General features: G+C 38.7%; 1 protein-coding gene across 3 annotated transcripts in view; it reads left to right on the forward strand.

The window, feature by feature from the left end:
* Positions 1-45: 45 nt before the first annotated feature.
* Positions 46-16,054, forward strand: part of mospd2 (motile sperm domain containing 2) — a 38,016-nt gene continuing 22,007 nt past the window's right edge. Inside the window, exons 1-9 of one of the 3 annotated variants that reach the window (XM_051710660.1) lie at positions 46-234; positions 323-380; positions 1,561-1,716; positions 3,027-3,113; positions 4,856-5,010; positions 7,382-7,442; positions 8,467-8,505; positions 8,617-8,741; positions 13,301-13,474. In XM_051710660.1, the coding sequence (XP_051566620.1) occupies positions 202-234; positions 323-380; positions 1,561-1,716; positions 3,027-3,113; positions 4,856-5,010; positions 7,382-7,442; positions 8,467-8,505; positions 8,617-8,741; positions 13,301-13,474 (888 nt within the window). In that variant the 5' untranslated portion in view covers positions 46-201. The other 2 variants (XM_051710661.1, XM_051710663.1) reach the window with 2 other exon arrangements.

Below are 16,054 nucleotides of genomic sequence, written 5' to 3' on the forward strand. Positions count from 1 at the left end.
CGTATTTTACTGTGTTCAAATTCCGTTCATGATACAACTATTTGCTTTTATTTTACCAGAGCGTATCAAAGACAAGTGTCCGCTCAAAGGTTTGTTTGACATGTCAGAGCCAGTATGGCGTCATCATGTGTTCAGTTTCACACAGCCTGCGGTGGATTCCACTGAAGCTCCAGCCACTGCTGATAGACAGTGTGAACCACCATGGCGGAGGCAGGGCAGCCTGAATCAGAGCAGGTAAAAACACAGCTCAACAAAACAAACGTCGCGAGTTATATTCACATCTAAAATGTATTTTAAATCTTTACTGTCCTCTCTCCAAAAGGACGTCGAGAGCAAGATTGAAGAAACGCGACAGAGGTTTAAAAACGAGTATGCTGTAGGTGAGTTAGCTGTACGCTAAGTTTACATGAAGTGTTGTGATACTCAGTGGAAACGTGTTGATCTTACAAGCGCTAAATCATTTTAATATTAAATATTTTAAAGTATTCACAGTGCCGGTTTTTATGTGTATGTTTTGTGAAACTCCTTAATATTTGATATCACATATATTTGATTCGGTTTTCAGTAAAGTCTCTAAATCATTCTATTTAATGACATTGTTGTGTTATAATGTTGAACATTTGTATAATGTTGTATAAAATGGGAATAAGTTCAAGTCAGTCTTGCACAGTGTTGGGTGTAATGCATTACTAAGTCATTAATTACTGTAAGTTACTTTTTCATTGAAAAAAGTGTAGTAAGGGATTACTCTTAATTTTTAAGTAACTTAATTACAGTTACTTCTGATGTAATTGCATTAAATACTGTATAGACTACAGAGCAATTCTATATAAAACAATGGTGGATTTAAAATCGAAATTTAACATTTGATGTTAAAATAAAGGCTTTCTAATGAACGCTGCCCCTTTAAATTATTTGGCCAGTTCATGAATAATTTATTTGATTTATTTGAAAGAATTAAAAGAACAGTTTCCTGTCAATTTCATCTGGTCGAGGTTGATCAGGGTTTTAGAAAGTAATAAATAATATGCAGTGCAATTACTTTTCAGACAGAGTAATTAGTAATCTAATTACAATGTAGAAGATGTAATTAGTAGTTAGTAATTAATTACTTTTTTTTTTTTTTTTTAGAGTAACTTACTACCCAACACTGGTCTTGCAGGCTTCTGAAAATAATGTTTTATGACTTTTTTCTTGAATGTAGTTTCAGATGATCCTGATATTTGTACTTTTATATTGCAAAAAAAAAAACAATTTAATTAAACATTGTTTTTTTCTTGTACTTTTGAACTTTTCCTACCATGTACATAGTTTCCATATGTGCGTCAAAGATATGTTTTTCATTTTACATCACTATATCTAATTATAACACACAAATATCATGTTCAGAGGTCAAAAGAATAGATTTTATTAAAAAATATGCGTCTAATTGTATGTATTTTTGACTTGCATGTAGAGTTAAAACCTTCTCTTAGTGTTGGACACTTGACAAGTTTCCTTTGGTTAACAGAAATGTGTGTATTGTGCCAATCTCTCCTTCATACTAACACGATGTCACAGATTCCTCTGATAAATATGACCCAAGAGATGTGGACAAACTCTTCCGAGATGATGCGCTGGCTGAAGGCTACCTCACGTGGAGGCAGTTTGTTGTGGAGGACACCTTAAAAATGATCGATGAGAGCTTTCAGTGGAGGAAAGAGTTTACCGTGAATGGTATGAATGAATGCATGCAGTCTCTACGCTTTGGTGTTGCAAATAACAGACCAAAATGAGGAAGTTACTCACATGCATCACTGGATCATTGCTGGTTGAATCTCACAAAAACATCAGGTCAGATTTCAAAAGAAAAAGATACAATTATATTTTTCTTGAAGAAAATGAAGACTATTTTTTGTTGCATTGTGACATTATTTTCAAGACAGATACGCACATTTCCCCCCAAATTCTCATTGCTTATATGCATCTGGAAGTTTTACTTGAGTTTGTTTGTAATTTTCATTATACTTAATGCTTTTTGTTTTTACGTACACAAAAACTAGTGATCGGCCGATGATGCAATACCGATATTTAGACAGCAGGAGGGCCGATGGACGATATAAACGCAGATAAACATTATACGCTGTAAGTGAAACAAACACTTATGCAATATTTATTCACATTTGTATGAACTTTAAACAAACTTCCATTGACAAAATCTATTGGTTGATTTTGGAACTGACACAAGGGAAAGTTAACACTCTTGTTTTTCGGCCAAGCGGTTGCGGTTATTGGCGGATGCCATAATCGCAAATTGACCAAATATCATCCGATTAATCGGCCTGGCAGGTATAGCTGACTATTACTTACAAATACTGCCATGATGTAAAAACACTTTGCATTGCAGTATGAAAATTTGGAGGAAATCTGCTTAATTGACATTAAAATAATTTCACAATGCAAAAGTTTTGTTATGGTCCTCAATAGGCTACATTTCCTTTAATCAAAATATTAATTTATTTCTTTTGACGTTGAAATATGACCATGTTCTTGACAGGTTTCAAGAGATTTACACTGCTAGAAAATGGTGCATTTACTTCCTTAAAGACTGTCGTTAAAGGACTGACAGCTGTAGATATCCTGTATGTCGATCTGGTAATACGGGTTGACTTATTATTTTATGTTAGTATTTCTATATCCCCTTGATCCTAATGAAAACATGATCATGGGTTGTGTGTGAATAATTAATTATTTTTGTATGCTCCTGTTAATTACCGACGAGTAGAGTTCATAAGAACTGCTGTTATGCTTCAGTCTGGTTTCTCAGCTTTTCCAATGATTTCAGCTAGTTAGTGCCACAGAGGAACCATGAAATAAAACCCCTAACAGCGTAGGATGAAATAAAACAGCGTAGACTGTCACCTATCAGAGTTCTCCAGGAAACTGGTGTTTGACACTGATCACGTGTCGTGAGTTTCCAGTAAAATGAAACTGGAAGAAATGTGATGTATGAATGGTATTTAACTGTTGTTGTGTTCTTCCTATAGACCTCACAGAGAGCAGTATTCCTCGCTGGATGTTTGAGAGCGGCGCCGTTTATCTGCACGGATACGACAAAGAGGGAAACAAACTCTGTAGGTGGCGTTTCAAATGTTCCCCTGTAGGGCTGGGTAAAAAAATTCTATATATTAATTGGAACCTTCTTGGAACGATCTCAATATCAATTCTAAATATCCCACAGCTGATCTTTCACTCTACGCGCTACCCTCTACGATGCGAGTAAATCACTTGCATATGCAACCAAATTTCGTGCTATGCGACTAAAATGTCTGTGATTCTCCACTGGCTAGTAAACGTTCAGATTTCACTCAACCATCCGGTGAAGGAAAGTCGGGCACAACCAAATCACTTCTGTGAGGCAAGTCTCAGTTGCCTCCGCTTCTGAGACCGTCAATCCGCGCATCTTATCACGTGACTCGTTGTGCATGACACCACGGAGACTCGCAGCATGTGGAGGCTCATGCTACTCTCCACGATCCACACACAACTCACCACACGCCCCATTGAGAGCGAGAACCACTAATCACGACCACGAGGAGGTTACCCCATGTGACTCTACCCTCCCTAGCAACCGGGCCAATTTGGTTGCTTAGGAGACCTGGCTGGTGTCACTCAGCACACCCTGGATTCAAACTCGCGACTCCAGGCGTGATAGTCAGCGTCAATACTCGCTGAGCTACCCAGGCCCGCTTGTGAGGATGTTCTTAAAGAGACAGTACGTGTTTTTTTTTTTCATCATCTGAAAGGTTCTGCGACTTACAGTCTGAAGCGACTTATATACATCATTTATACAAAACTGATGTCGGCTGGTCAAACACGCACACCAAAACGGATGAAAACATAAGTCATAGAGACGGTAGAAGCATTTTAAAGTTGCCATTTCAGAATATTTTGCCTTTACAAAGTACTTTATGCAACCAGTTTAAATATTTTGTCCATCATAACATTATAGTTCTAACAAACTCTAGTCCGCTGTGACATGCAACTCCTCACAAGCCGTATATTTGTGCACAGCATAGTTACAGATGTTATAAAAAGATGTTAATTGTCGCATTTCTTTCATGAAACATAAAAAGAATGAGAAACTGTTACACACAATTACTTAAAGCATATTCTCAGTTGAAAACAAGCCCGAAAACACGTGATACGATGTATAGATTCTGAGATATGGTAATCTTCACGGAGCGCATTTGACATCTGAACCGGTGAAGGAAAGTCGGGCGGCAAATATCAATATTATTATTTACATTTTTCCACATGAACTAACCACAGAAATAAGGAGCCGTTATGGTCTTATATGCTTATGGCTTTGCATTGTACATGGATATTAGGAAATAAACTGGCCTTGTATTGTAAATTGGCACTTTTATATTAATTTAACAATGCATTTGGCGAATGAGAAACATTGAGTGAAATATTGCAATATATTGTAGTTTTGAATCGCAATACACCAAAAATAAAGAATCGCAATAATATCATATTGTGGCCTAAATATCGATATTCCAGTTACCTTGTGATTCCCACCCCTATTTCATACGTAAGCAAAAAAAATCCATAAAATGTTAGTGAATGTATAAGGGAAAGTGTGTTTCTTAAAATGGGTCAGTATTTTCACTATTTTTAAACTCCTTTTTGCCATAACTAGTTAATGTTCAATGCTTCTGTAAACAAATACATGCTAAAAGTACAAATATTCCTTATAAATGAAAACTCATGAAAGTTCATAAAAACTGTGTGTATTATAAGCACAGAAGTGTTTTATTGGGTCGTTAACTTCTGGGTTACAAATTAATCTTTTTGTCTGTTTTGAATGCAGTCTGGTTCAAAGTAAAGCTTCACGTTAAGGATGCTAAGACAGTATTGGATAAGAAGAGGTACGTGGCGTTCTGGTTGGAGCGCTATGCCAAACGTGAACCAGGAATGCCGCTAACGGTTGTGTTTGACATGTCTGAGTCCGGCCTCGGTAACATCGTAAGTTCATTTACTTTCCTCCTCATTCTGTGGTGCTGTTGTGATTTAAGATTGTTAATGGTTAAGGGGGATCTGCCTCATGTTTGCTTAAAAAAAAGAAAGGAAGATTAGCTTCACAGTTTGGTCTAAACATGCTATTTTGAAGTGCTGCCTTTTTTATTTTTGACCCGTTAAAAAGTGAACTCAAGTGTTCTTTAATGTTAAGCTGTTTCTGCCCTGATGTCAGACTTGTCATTCATTTGTTATGAATAAATCGTGTGTTTTGCATACAAATAAGAAGAGATAAAGTACCTTTCATTTGTGAAGAATTTAATACCAACAAATAGGTGTTACCACATGGTTGGTTAAAAAAAAAACCAACTCGCACAGTCTGAGTGACTCCAACCAGGTCTCCTAAGTAACCAAATTGGCCCGGTTGCTAGGGAGGGTAGAGTCACATGAGGTAACCTCCTCGTGGTCACTATAATGTGGTTGTCGCACTCGGTGGGGCGTGTGGTGAGTTGAGCGTGGATGCCACGGAGAATAGCGTGAAGCCTCCACACGCGCTATGTCTCCACGGTAATGCGCTCAACAAGCCACGTGATAAGATGCGCGGATTGACGGTCTCAGACGCGGAGGCAACTGAAATTCATCCTCCACCTGGATTGAGGCGAGTCACTACGCCACCACGAGGACTTAGAGCGCATTGGGAATTGGGAATTCCAAATTGGGGAGAAAAAGGGGAGAAAAAAATACAAATAAATAACTGTACAGTGATATATACAGTTACTGTGACATAAAATGAAAAGATTTTTGGTAATTCCGACCACCCATATTAATTAATGTATTTCACAAAATTTAAGGAGCCATTTTATTCGGATTTGTCTCAGTCCATTATTGAACTCTTTCAGGCATCTTGAGGTCATTAGCTGTATGTGCAGAGAGACACATGCCGTTCACTGCTTTAATACTTGACAGATTAACATGGCCTTTAAATCCCGAACGGTCAATCCAAGTCACTTGCTTAATCCCAGAGGATTCCCCGTCAAACGCTTATCTCGCCGTCTCATGTTTGTATGGCGGAAATATGGTCGTTTAACACTACTGGAAGTCCAAAGCTTTGGCATAATCAAACCTAATGCACGTTGTAAATGAAGGGATTAGAGTCTCGTTAATTTGCTCTCTGTTAGGATTATAAAAGATTACTAATTTAGCCTTTGCGTGTTTATAATATGAGGGCGTGTATGTTGAGGTTTCTTGGATATGGAGGCATACATTGTTTTGTTTTTTTGTAGATCAGATACATTTTAACTTTAGTGGAACATTTTCAATTGAAAACTTTAATTTGAATTTGTATATCAGTTAAGGGAAGATTAAAAGGTCACCTGAAGTGTAAAGATTTTCTTTCATGTGTGATTTATAAGAGGCCAAGAACCGAAGCGAAGTGTTAGAACATAACCATTTGGAGGAAGGTCGTCAAATTTGGCACACCCATTATTAATTGTCTGAACATCAATTTGAACAACTTTGGGGGCTCTCCATCAAACCCTCTAGCGCCACCGTGAGCTCAAACTTTGACTTTGTCATCTTTTAACTTTTGGCCTAGAAACACAATTGACATGCCTTCTTAGGGCTGGATATCGATACAGATTTCCCGATGTGATTTCAGTTCACAGGCTTGCAATTCGATTCTAATTCATTTGGATATATTTAATTTACAATGCCCAGTTTGCTTACATTTACATACACTTTCTCAACAATTGCTGTAATCTACACAGGAATGCTTTTAACTTGGTACATTATGAACAATATAAATATTTAAATGAAGAATATGGCCCCAACTATGCAGTTCAATTGCTATTTATTTTACAGATATAATAATCTACACAATCAAGTAAACTTTAAAGTAAAATATTGATCTTTTGGATTTTAAAATTAAGTTTGATTAATCTGAAAATCTTTTTTTATATTTTTTTTTACCCAGACCTACTATCTCTCCTTGTATTTTATTTTCGTCTTATCTAAAATGGTTTTATTCTCCACCAATAACAGCAATGATGATGGCAATGTTCCATACAAAAACTGGCTTTATGACATCTGGCCTATTTGTGTCTTCTAACAAACATTTTGATGAAATATGAATGTTGTGTGAAATTTATGTCAACATAAATTAAGGCTAAAGGTTACTTGATCATTGGTAAACATTACGGTTGCGCAATGGCATTAAGATCAGAATAAATGTTTTAGAAAGTTGTAGAATGTTTGTCAAAGTTTCAGGCTTTGTTTAGTCCATATCTTGGCTTGAGCAAATTAAATGTCTTTATACTGCTTTCAGGCCATGACTGTGAATCATGAAAACTTTCACTTCTTTCCCCTGTTTTGCCCCCTCTAGGATATGGACTTTGTGAAGTATATCATTAGTTGCTTCAAAGTGTACTATCCGAAGTTTCTTTGTGAGTACATTCTATTTATAAAACTTGAATATGATTGATTGCTTTTATTTAAATCAACCATTTGTGTTGAGCTATTAGCTAGCTATTAACATTTCTTTGTTGTAAATTGTTGCACATTTAGTCGCCTTGGTTCCATAACTATTTTTCCCATTTTTTTTAAAATAAATAAATAAATAAATAACTTAGAGTTCTAAGCTTTGAACCAAACCAGCCATCAAAAATGAAAGTGAAAATTGGAAAAAAGAACAAAGTCTGTTTACTTGATGTAATCAAAAGCATAAACCTATTGATAAAGATAAAACTTCTGTTAATCGGCCAAGTGAACACGGTTATCGGCCGATGCTGATAATCTTTAAATGGCCAAATATGTGGGGGCCTGGGTAGCTCAGCAAGTAAAGACGCTGACTACCACACCTGGAGTCACGAGTTCGAATCCAGGGCGTGCTGAGTGACTCCAGTCAGGCTTCCTAAGCAACCAAACTGGCCTGGTTGCTAGGGAGGGTAGAGTCACATGGGATAACCTGATGGGTGGGGTGTGTGGCGAGTTGTGCGTGGATGCTGCGGAGAATAGCGTGAAGCCTCCACACGTGCTATGTCTCTGCGGTAACGCGCTCAACAAGCCACATGATAAAATGCGCGGATTGACGGTCTCAGACGCGGAGGCAACTGAGATTCGTCCTCCGCCACCCGGATTGAGTCACTACGCCACCACGAGGACTTAGAGCGCATTGGGAATTGGGCGTTCTAAAATATCAGCCAATTAATCTGTCTGCGCAATATATCGTTCTATCACTATTGAGTATTGTTTTGTTCAGTGCAAAATAGTGAAATGTATACAAATAAAAAAGGCGTTTGAGAGTGTGGGAGACATTGTCACTAAAAATCTATGGAGAAAATGAATGAGATTTTTTTCTTCTAGAACACAGTTGCGCTTCGTTTCAGAAATATTAAACTGATTAAACACATACTGGTTTCTTCAGCTTGGTTTGCTTAACAGCTTATGTTAATTTATTTCTTATCACAGCTAAAATGATAATGTACGACATGCCTTGGATCATGAATGGTGAGTTATTTTTGGCTCATGTGAAGTGAAAATGGTCTGCATAGATGTTTGAAATGATACCTGCTCCACTGGATGGCATTTTTGGATTTGAGTTGTGTTTGTGATGTTCAGCTGCCTGGAAAATCGTGAAGACGTGGTTGGGCCCCGAAGCCATCAGTAAACTCAAGTTTGTCTCCAAGACTGACATCCAGACGTATATTGACCCCGAACACCTGCCACCGCACATGGGCGGGACGGTACGTTAAAAATAAAAGGATACTTTCAGTTACTGGGAAAATGTCTCTACTAGGGATAAGCGAGATATTGGATTTTCACCATATATTCAAAATGAATTTGCTTCTGATATCCAATTATGCAACATTGTGAATATTGGCATGATTTTAATAATATAATCGTCCTTTACTTATCTCGTAACTCGTTGAGTACGAGATTGTTAAAACAGAAATGTTTTAAAAACATCTCTTGTTTACACTTTAGTCACAAAAATTGGGTTAGAGTCAGTAAGTTTTTCATTTATTAAAACGTATGTATGTAAATATTGCTGTTTATGTATTTGTGACGAGGAGGAGGGCGGGGCCGGGCCGTGAGTGCACACGGCCAGCCCCCAATTGTGCACTCACGGCCCGACCCCGCCCTCCTCGTCACAGTATTGTTATATTGATGCATAAAAATTAATTATCAAATACCATTCGTGTTAGTTTAGTGAAAAAGAATATGGAAAACATGCCTAGATTATTCTTAACTAGAGTGTTGCTGAATTTTAATTATTGCATTAAACAATTCAAATCTAATTAGCTACAATAGTTCATAATGGTTTCTTTATATTTAATAATAATGGTTTATTTGATATAATGGTTTAATAATAATAATTGAAAATCACTTAAGCTGTTTCAAAGCAAGTACGTAAATATCTATCTATCTATATATATATATATATATATATATATATATAAAATTAGGTCTGTCAAACGATTAAAATAATTAATCGCATAATTTTTTGTAGGTAATCGCGATTAATCACAATATCTTTATAAACATGAGTGGACAAAATATGCTTCATCCAGATGTATTTTTCAGTCATCCACACAAAACCTACCCCACTGAAGAACAGAAAATGAACACAGCACAACTCAATTCAAATTATGTACAAAATATGGTAGTTGTAAGTGCATTATGACGGGATTTATTTGCTTTTTTTTTAATGGAGATTTGACAGACATGCAAAAAAAGTCTGCACTGTCATTTACAATTGACAACTCTGTGCAAAGTACATCACAAACTCATTTTAGACCCCGGTCACAATTGTAACTGGTGGGATTAAATGGGTAAATGACAGTGTAGATTACCTGCAGGGTTCACATTGGCTAGTGTACTATCAAACAGAGACGCTGTGACAGAATCTTGGAGACTGCAGCAGGGTTTCCGTTAGCCGGTATTCAGTACCGCCGCTCGCTATACGTATATTACACAGTCTGCGTAGGGCACCAGCTCCCTAGGGGGGCACCAGAAACTCCACTGGCTGCCTTTACTGGCACGTTATACGTTATTCAATTACCTGGTAGCAGTCGCAGAACACAGATGATCACCTCACGCTCGCAATTTCACTTCGCACTCGCACCGCGCCTCGCAGTGCAAGGCTGGTGTTCAAATGGCAGCTGTCTTGCAACTGCAATGATGTTACAATGTTCCGAGCTCTATCTGTGCTTTCTGGGCATGTTCGTTCTACTGCTATGCTATTTAGATGAAATGCTTGACAATATATACTGCATATTAGAGCTGTTAAAATTAACGTGTTAACGCATGCGAATATCATCAGCGTTTTCCCGGCGCTGTGTTGTGCATAGTCTTACAGGACAGTTTGGATAAAGTATCATTTACTTGCACAGTGCCAGTGCTAAAAGCAAAACTACTGTAGATGTTCTCTTTAGTGCTTTTCATGTAAAGTTAAAAAGAGTTTAAGAGATTTAATGCCCATTGCAATGAATGCTTGACCAAGTTTTTTTCAGTTAGTCAACCTTCCACATAGTCAAATGTTATTTGAATGGGTGCTATTTTAGTGCATTTCTTTATATTGTGGAATATGTTTTTTTTGGAAAATGTTAATAATAAGAAGAAACTAATGGCATTTTGACAGAAAAAGTATACAGTACAGTCAGATTTATGCACTTTCAAAATCTACGATTAATCGTGATTGCCAATGAAAAAATTATGTGATTAATCATGGTTAACGATTTTAATCGACTGACAGCACTAAAACTGTACATATCAGTATTCATCTGGTGAATGTCCGCTCCCTCGCCAACAAAACGGACGAACTGCTTCTGCTCACTCAAACACTCAAACAAATAAGGACTTTTCTAACTCCTCTGCTCCGTGCCATGGAAACCTGGCTGAATGAAGCCATCCCGGACAACACGGTACATCTGCTGGGCTTCCAGCTGTTCAGAGTGGATCACGTTGTGGAATCATCGGGGAAAACGAGAGGTGGTGGAACATACTTTTACATCAATAAAAGTTGGTGTACATATGTAACAGTGTTGAAGAAGATGTGCTGTCCAAATTTAGAAGCGCTCTTCATCAACTGAGTGTGTACATCCTGCCACAAGCATGCGTGAACGCAGCATTGCAACAGCTGGCTGATCACATCACAGATATGTAGCAACAACACCCGGACTCTCTTATCATAATTCTGGGAGATTTTAATAAAGCTAACCTCACCCCTGAACTGCCAAAATACAAACAACACATCACATGCCCCACCAGAGACAGAAAAATACTGGACCACTGCTACACCACTGTAAAGGATGCATATCACTATGTCCCACGTGCAGCTTTAGGACTCTCTTATCACTGTCTGGTTCATCTGCTCCTGACCTACAAGCAGAAATTAAAATCAGCTAAACCTGTAGTAAGGACTGTAAAGAGATGGAGCAGAGCTGGAACTACAAGCCTGCTTTGACTGCACTGATTGGAGTGTTTTTGAAGCTGCAGCTACAGACCTGGACATCATATATCAGTTTCTGTGAGGATATGTGCATCCTTACTGTGACATTTTTATCATTCAATAATGATAAACCATGGTTTACAGGAAAACTCAGACAGCTTTGTCATGCCAAAGAGGATGCTTACAAAAGTGGGGATAAAATATTGTACAACCAGGCCAGAAACACACTGACTAAGGAAATCAGAGTGGATAAAAAAAGCTACTCTGAAAAGCTGAAACAGTTTTCAGCTAATGATCCTGCATCTGTGTGGAAAGGCCTGAAACACATCACCAAGTACAAGACACCATCCCTTCGCTCTGTAGAGAATCAACAAATGGCTGATGACCTGAATGTTTTACTGCAGGTTTGAGAAGCCCAGTCTCACACCCCACACCCGCTCTGACCTTCACTTCACACACACACCAACACCTGCTTGAACCCCCCTCCTGCTACTCAACCTGCACTTATGGTCTGTGAGGAGGATGTGTGCCGGGTCTTTCAGAAACAAAAGACTAGGAAAGCTTCAGGCCCAGATGGTGTTTCATCTGCCTGTCTAAAAGTCTGTGCTGACCAGCTGGCCCCCATCTTCACACAGATCTTCAATAGATCACTGGAGCAGTGTGAAGTTCCCTGCTGCTTCAAATGCTCCACCATAATTCCAGTCCCCCAAAAAAACAAAATCACAGGACTTAATGACTACAGACCTGTCGCTCTCACGTGTGTGGTCAAAGTCGTTTGAGAGACTGGTTTTGGCCTACCTGAAGGACATCACTGGACCCCTGCTAGACCCCCTTCAGTTTGCTTACCGAGCAAACGGGTCTGTGGATGATGCTGTCAATATGGAACTGCATTATATTCTGCAACACCTTGACAGACCTGGGACTTATGCAAGGATCCTATTTGTGGACTTCTGTTCAGCATTCAATACCATCATGCCTGATCTTCTCTTAACCAGCTCTCCATGCCAACCACAATCTGTCGATGAATCACCAGCTTTCTGACAGCTAGTGAGACTGGGGAATCTTATATCCGGGACCCTCACTATTAGCACTGGTGCTCCTTAGGGATGCGTTCTCTCTCCACTGCTGTTCTCCCTGTACACGAATGACTGAACTGCAAAGGAAACTACAATAGACAGTCAAGACTGCTGAGAGGATTACTGGTGCCCCCCTACCCACCCTCCAAGACCTGTACATTTCCAGATTGAGGAAACGTGCAGGTAGAATCACTCTTGGCCCCACACACCCTGCCCACTCCCTCTCTGAACTGTTGCCCTCTGGCTGGCGCTACAGAGCACTGAGTGCCAGGACAACCAGGCACAAGAACAGTTTTTACCCTCAGGCCATTTTCCACATGAACAATTAAACTGCCTTCAGGACTCACATAGTGCAGTAATGTATAAATATGTCATGTACATATTTAAATTCACTCATATTTAATTCAATGACTGTACATACCCCTACATTGCACATGTATTACCACATACGCCATTCTATGTTATACGTCCTATTATATGTATGTCTATTTATACTCTTACCTTGTTTTATATTCTGTGTCTCACTGTAATGTTCTGTGTGCACTTGCTTGTTTTTCCTATCACCAAAAAAATGTCCTTGTGTATGTGAGAACACTTGGCAATAAAGCTCATTCTGATTCTGATACAGTATATATATATATATATATATATTTTCTATGACTGGAAGAAAATGTTTGTTTAGTTGTGTAGTGTTCTAATCATGGACTCAAGTTGTGTCTAAATGCACTATAATGAGGATCTAAAGAGATCATATTTATGTATTTTTTTGATACAGGACCAGTTCAAATACAGCTATCCGCCTCTACCGGACGATGACTTCCAGTCTCCGATCTGTGAGAATGGTCCAATCGTCAGTGAAGACGAGAGCGACATCAAAGATCTCGAATCCGAATCCAAAGAGACCCTCGAGTCGAGTTTCAACGCTGAGCAAACAATCAAACCCAAAAAGGTAAATATGCCACATTTACTCTGGTTCATATGCTTCGTTTTGCCCCCTCAAACACTTGCTCGTTCACATGCATGAAATATCTTGGGGTGAATCTCACGCAAACATGTGCAAGTCATATTTCATGTCAAAATGAGGAGAGGAACATAGACCAGAACTGTGTCCCCCTCATGCTTTCTGTGATCAGTGAATGAGTGGCGCCTGGTGGTCCCGTCGCAACTAGGCACAAAGTCCCTTTCACGATCATTCTCTCTGTTCCTCTGTGGTAGAATGAGCTTCCAACCTCCACAACATTCAAGAAACAGCTGAAGACACATCTTTTCCATGAGCACATATCCAATCCACAAGCAGAATGCCACTTAATATTGAATAAAATACAAAATTAAAATTTCTTTCTAGCTTTTATCCTACTCCAGCCACTTTGATAACTTGGCTGTGCGATACTGAAGATAGTTTACTTTTGTGTGACAAATTGCATGTTATATTCTTCATTTGTAAGTCTCTGGATAAGTGTCTTCTAAACATAAATGAAAATTATATTTAGATAGGAAAAAATGAAGCCAATTTTAGGAACATTAAGAATTTGTTTGTATTGTGAAATAATTATGACAATTAATTGCAATATCTGCCCAAGTTATCATAATTCATCACCCTAATGCATCTGGATGTTTTGAGTTTTTTCCCAATTCCCAATGTGCTCCAAGTCCTCATGGTGGCGTAGTGACTCGCCTCAATCCGGGTGGCGTAGGACGAATCTCAGTTGCCTCCGCATCTGAGACCGTCAATCCGCGCATCTCATCACGTGGCTTGTTGAACGCGTTACCGCGGAGACATAGCGCATGTGGAGGCTTCACGCTATTCTCCGCGGCATCCACGCACAACTCGCCACGCGCCCCACCGAGAGCGAGAACCACATTATAGCGACCACGAGGAGGTTACCCCATGTGACTCTACCCTGCCTAGCAACCGGGCCGATTTGGTTGCTTAGGAGACCTGACTGGAGTCACTCAGCACACCCTGAATTCGAACTTGCGACTCCAGGGATGGTAGTCAGCGTCAATACTCGCTGAGCTACCCTGGCCCCCTGTTTTGAGCTTTTTTGTCATTTTGCAATTTTCGCATTTCTACTGTTTTATAGTAAAAGTTACTGTAATATGATGGCTGTAAGCAAAATAAAATTATTTTTTTCTGTCTTTGATTTTGAAGTAAAGTATGACCCGGACATGTTCTTCGCTGGCTTCTTGAGGTTACCCCATTGCTTATTCCTAATAATGATTTTTGCACTTATGAACTGATGCATTCGAGCTTAACACTGTCTGCACACTTAAAGGAATATTCCGGGTTCAATACAAGTTAAGCTCAATCGACAGCATTTGTGGCATAATATTGATTACCACAAAAATAAATTGACTCATCCCTCCTTTTGTTTAAAAAAAAAGCACAAATGTGTGTTCCAGTGAGACACTTACAATGGAAGTCAATGGGGTCAATCTGTAAACATTAAAATACTCACTGTTTCAAAAGTATAGACACAAGACATAAACAATATGTGTGGTAACATGATTTTACTGTGATAAAATCACTTACTAACCACATCTGTGGAAAGTTATAACCAATACCGGAATTACAGGATTTTTTTCGTCATGGCAACGAAGTTGTAAAATTGTCTATCTTTCCTCAGATGCGGTTAGTGATTTTATGACAGTAAAATCATGTTAACACACATATTGTTTATGTCTTGTGTCTATACTTTTGAAACAGTGAGTATTTTAATGTTTACAGATTGACCCCATTGACTTCCATTGTATTTGCATCTTTTTAAAAGAAATAAGGACGAGTCAAAATTATTTTTGTGGAGATCAACGATATGCCACAAATGCCGTCGATTGAGTTTAACATATAGGGAACCTGGAATATTTCTTCAAACATAACAGCAGCAATATATCTAGATCTGTAGTAACGTGGTCGAGACGTTATTGCGGCTCGTCTGTACCTGCCGTCTCTTTGTCTTTGTGCCTCTTATTTCTCAAGAGAATAATCGCTGTTGATCAGGTGAACTTCAGGTGAATAGAGTTTCAGCAAACACACTTACAGCACACCTTTAGCACACTGTGAGAAGATTGAATGGTTTTGTCACATGATTAATGGTCATGTTGCTTTGCTGCTGAAATCTACTGTGTGTGTGTGTTGTCTTTAGAAAGGGCCAGACACACTGCGCTCATCTGAAGTGATCAGACAGATATGGTTGTGTTTTATCTGTCTGCTCTGATCTGATCAAATAATCTCCTCTGACCTGTTGACTTTGTTGAGACGCATGCATCCATGTTTTATCATGTGATCATCTGTGCACTCATGCACTCCTTTCGTTTGGTAACATGTTGCTTTCAAAAAACTTCAGAATATTGAAACTAATGTCACTGTGGTTGCTTAACTTGTATTGACGCTGGAACATTCCTTTAACATACAGATCTCAGTTGGAATGTACTAACACTTGCATGTAATGCTCCTGTACTGGTGATATGAATGCTGTCTGTGCATTTGAAATTGATGACCGGCCAAACAGGAAGTGTTTTTGCAGGCGGC

This window comes from Myxocyprinus asiaticus, chromosome 11 (assembly GCF_019703515.2).
Source record: "Myxocyprinus asiaticus isolate MX2 ecotype Aquarium Trade chromosome 11, UBuf_Myxa_2, whole genome shotgun sequence".
Taxonomy (NCBI): domain Eukaryota; kingdom Metazoa; phylum Chordata; class Actinopteri; order Cypriniformes; family Catostomidae; genus Myxocyprinus; species Myxocyprinus asiaticus.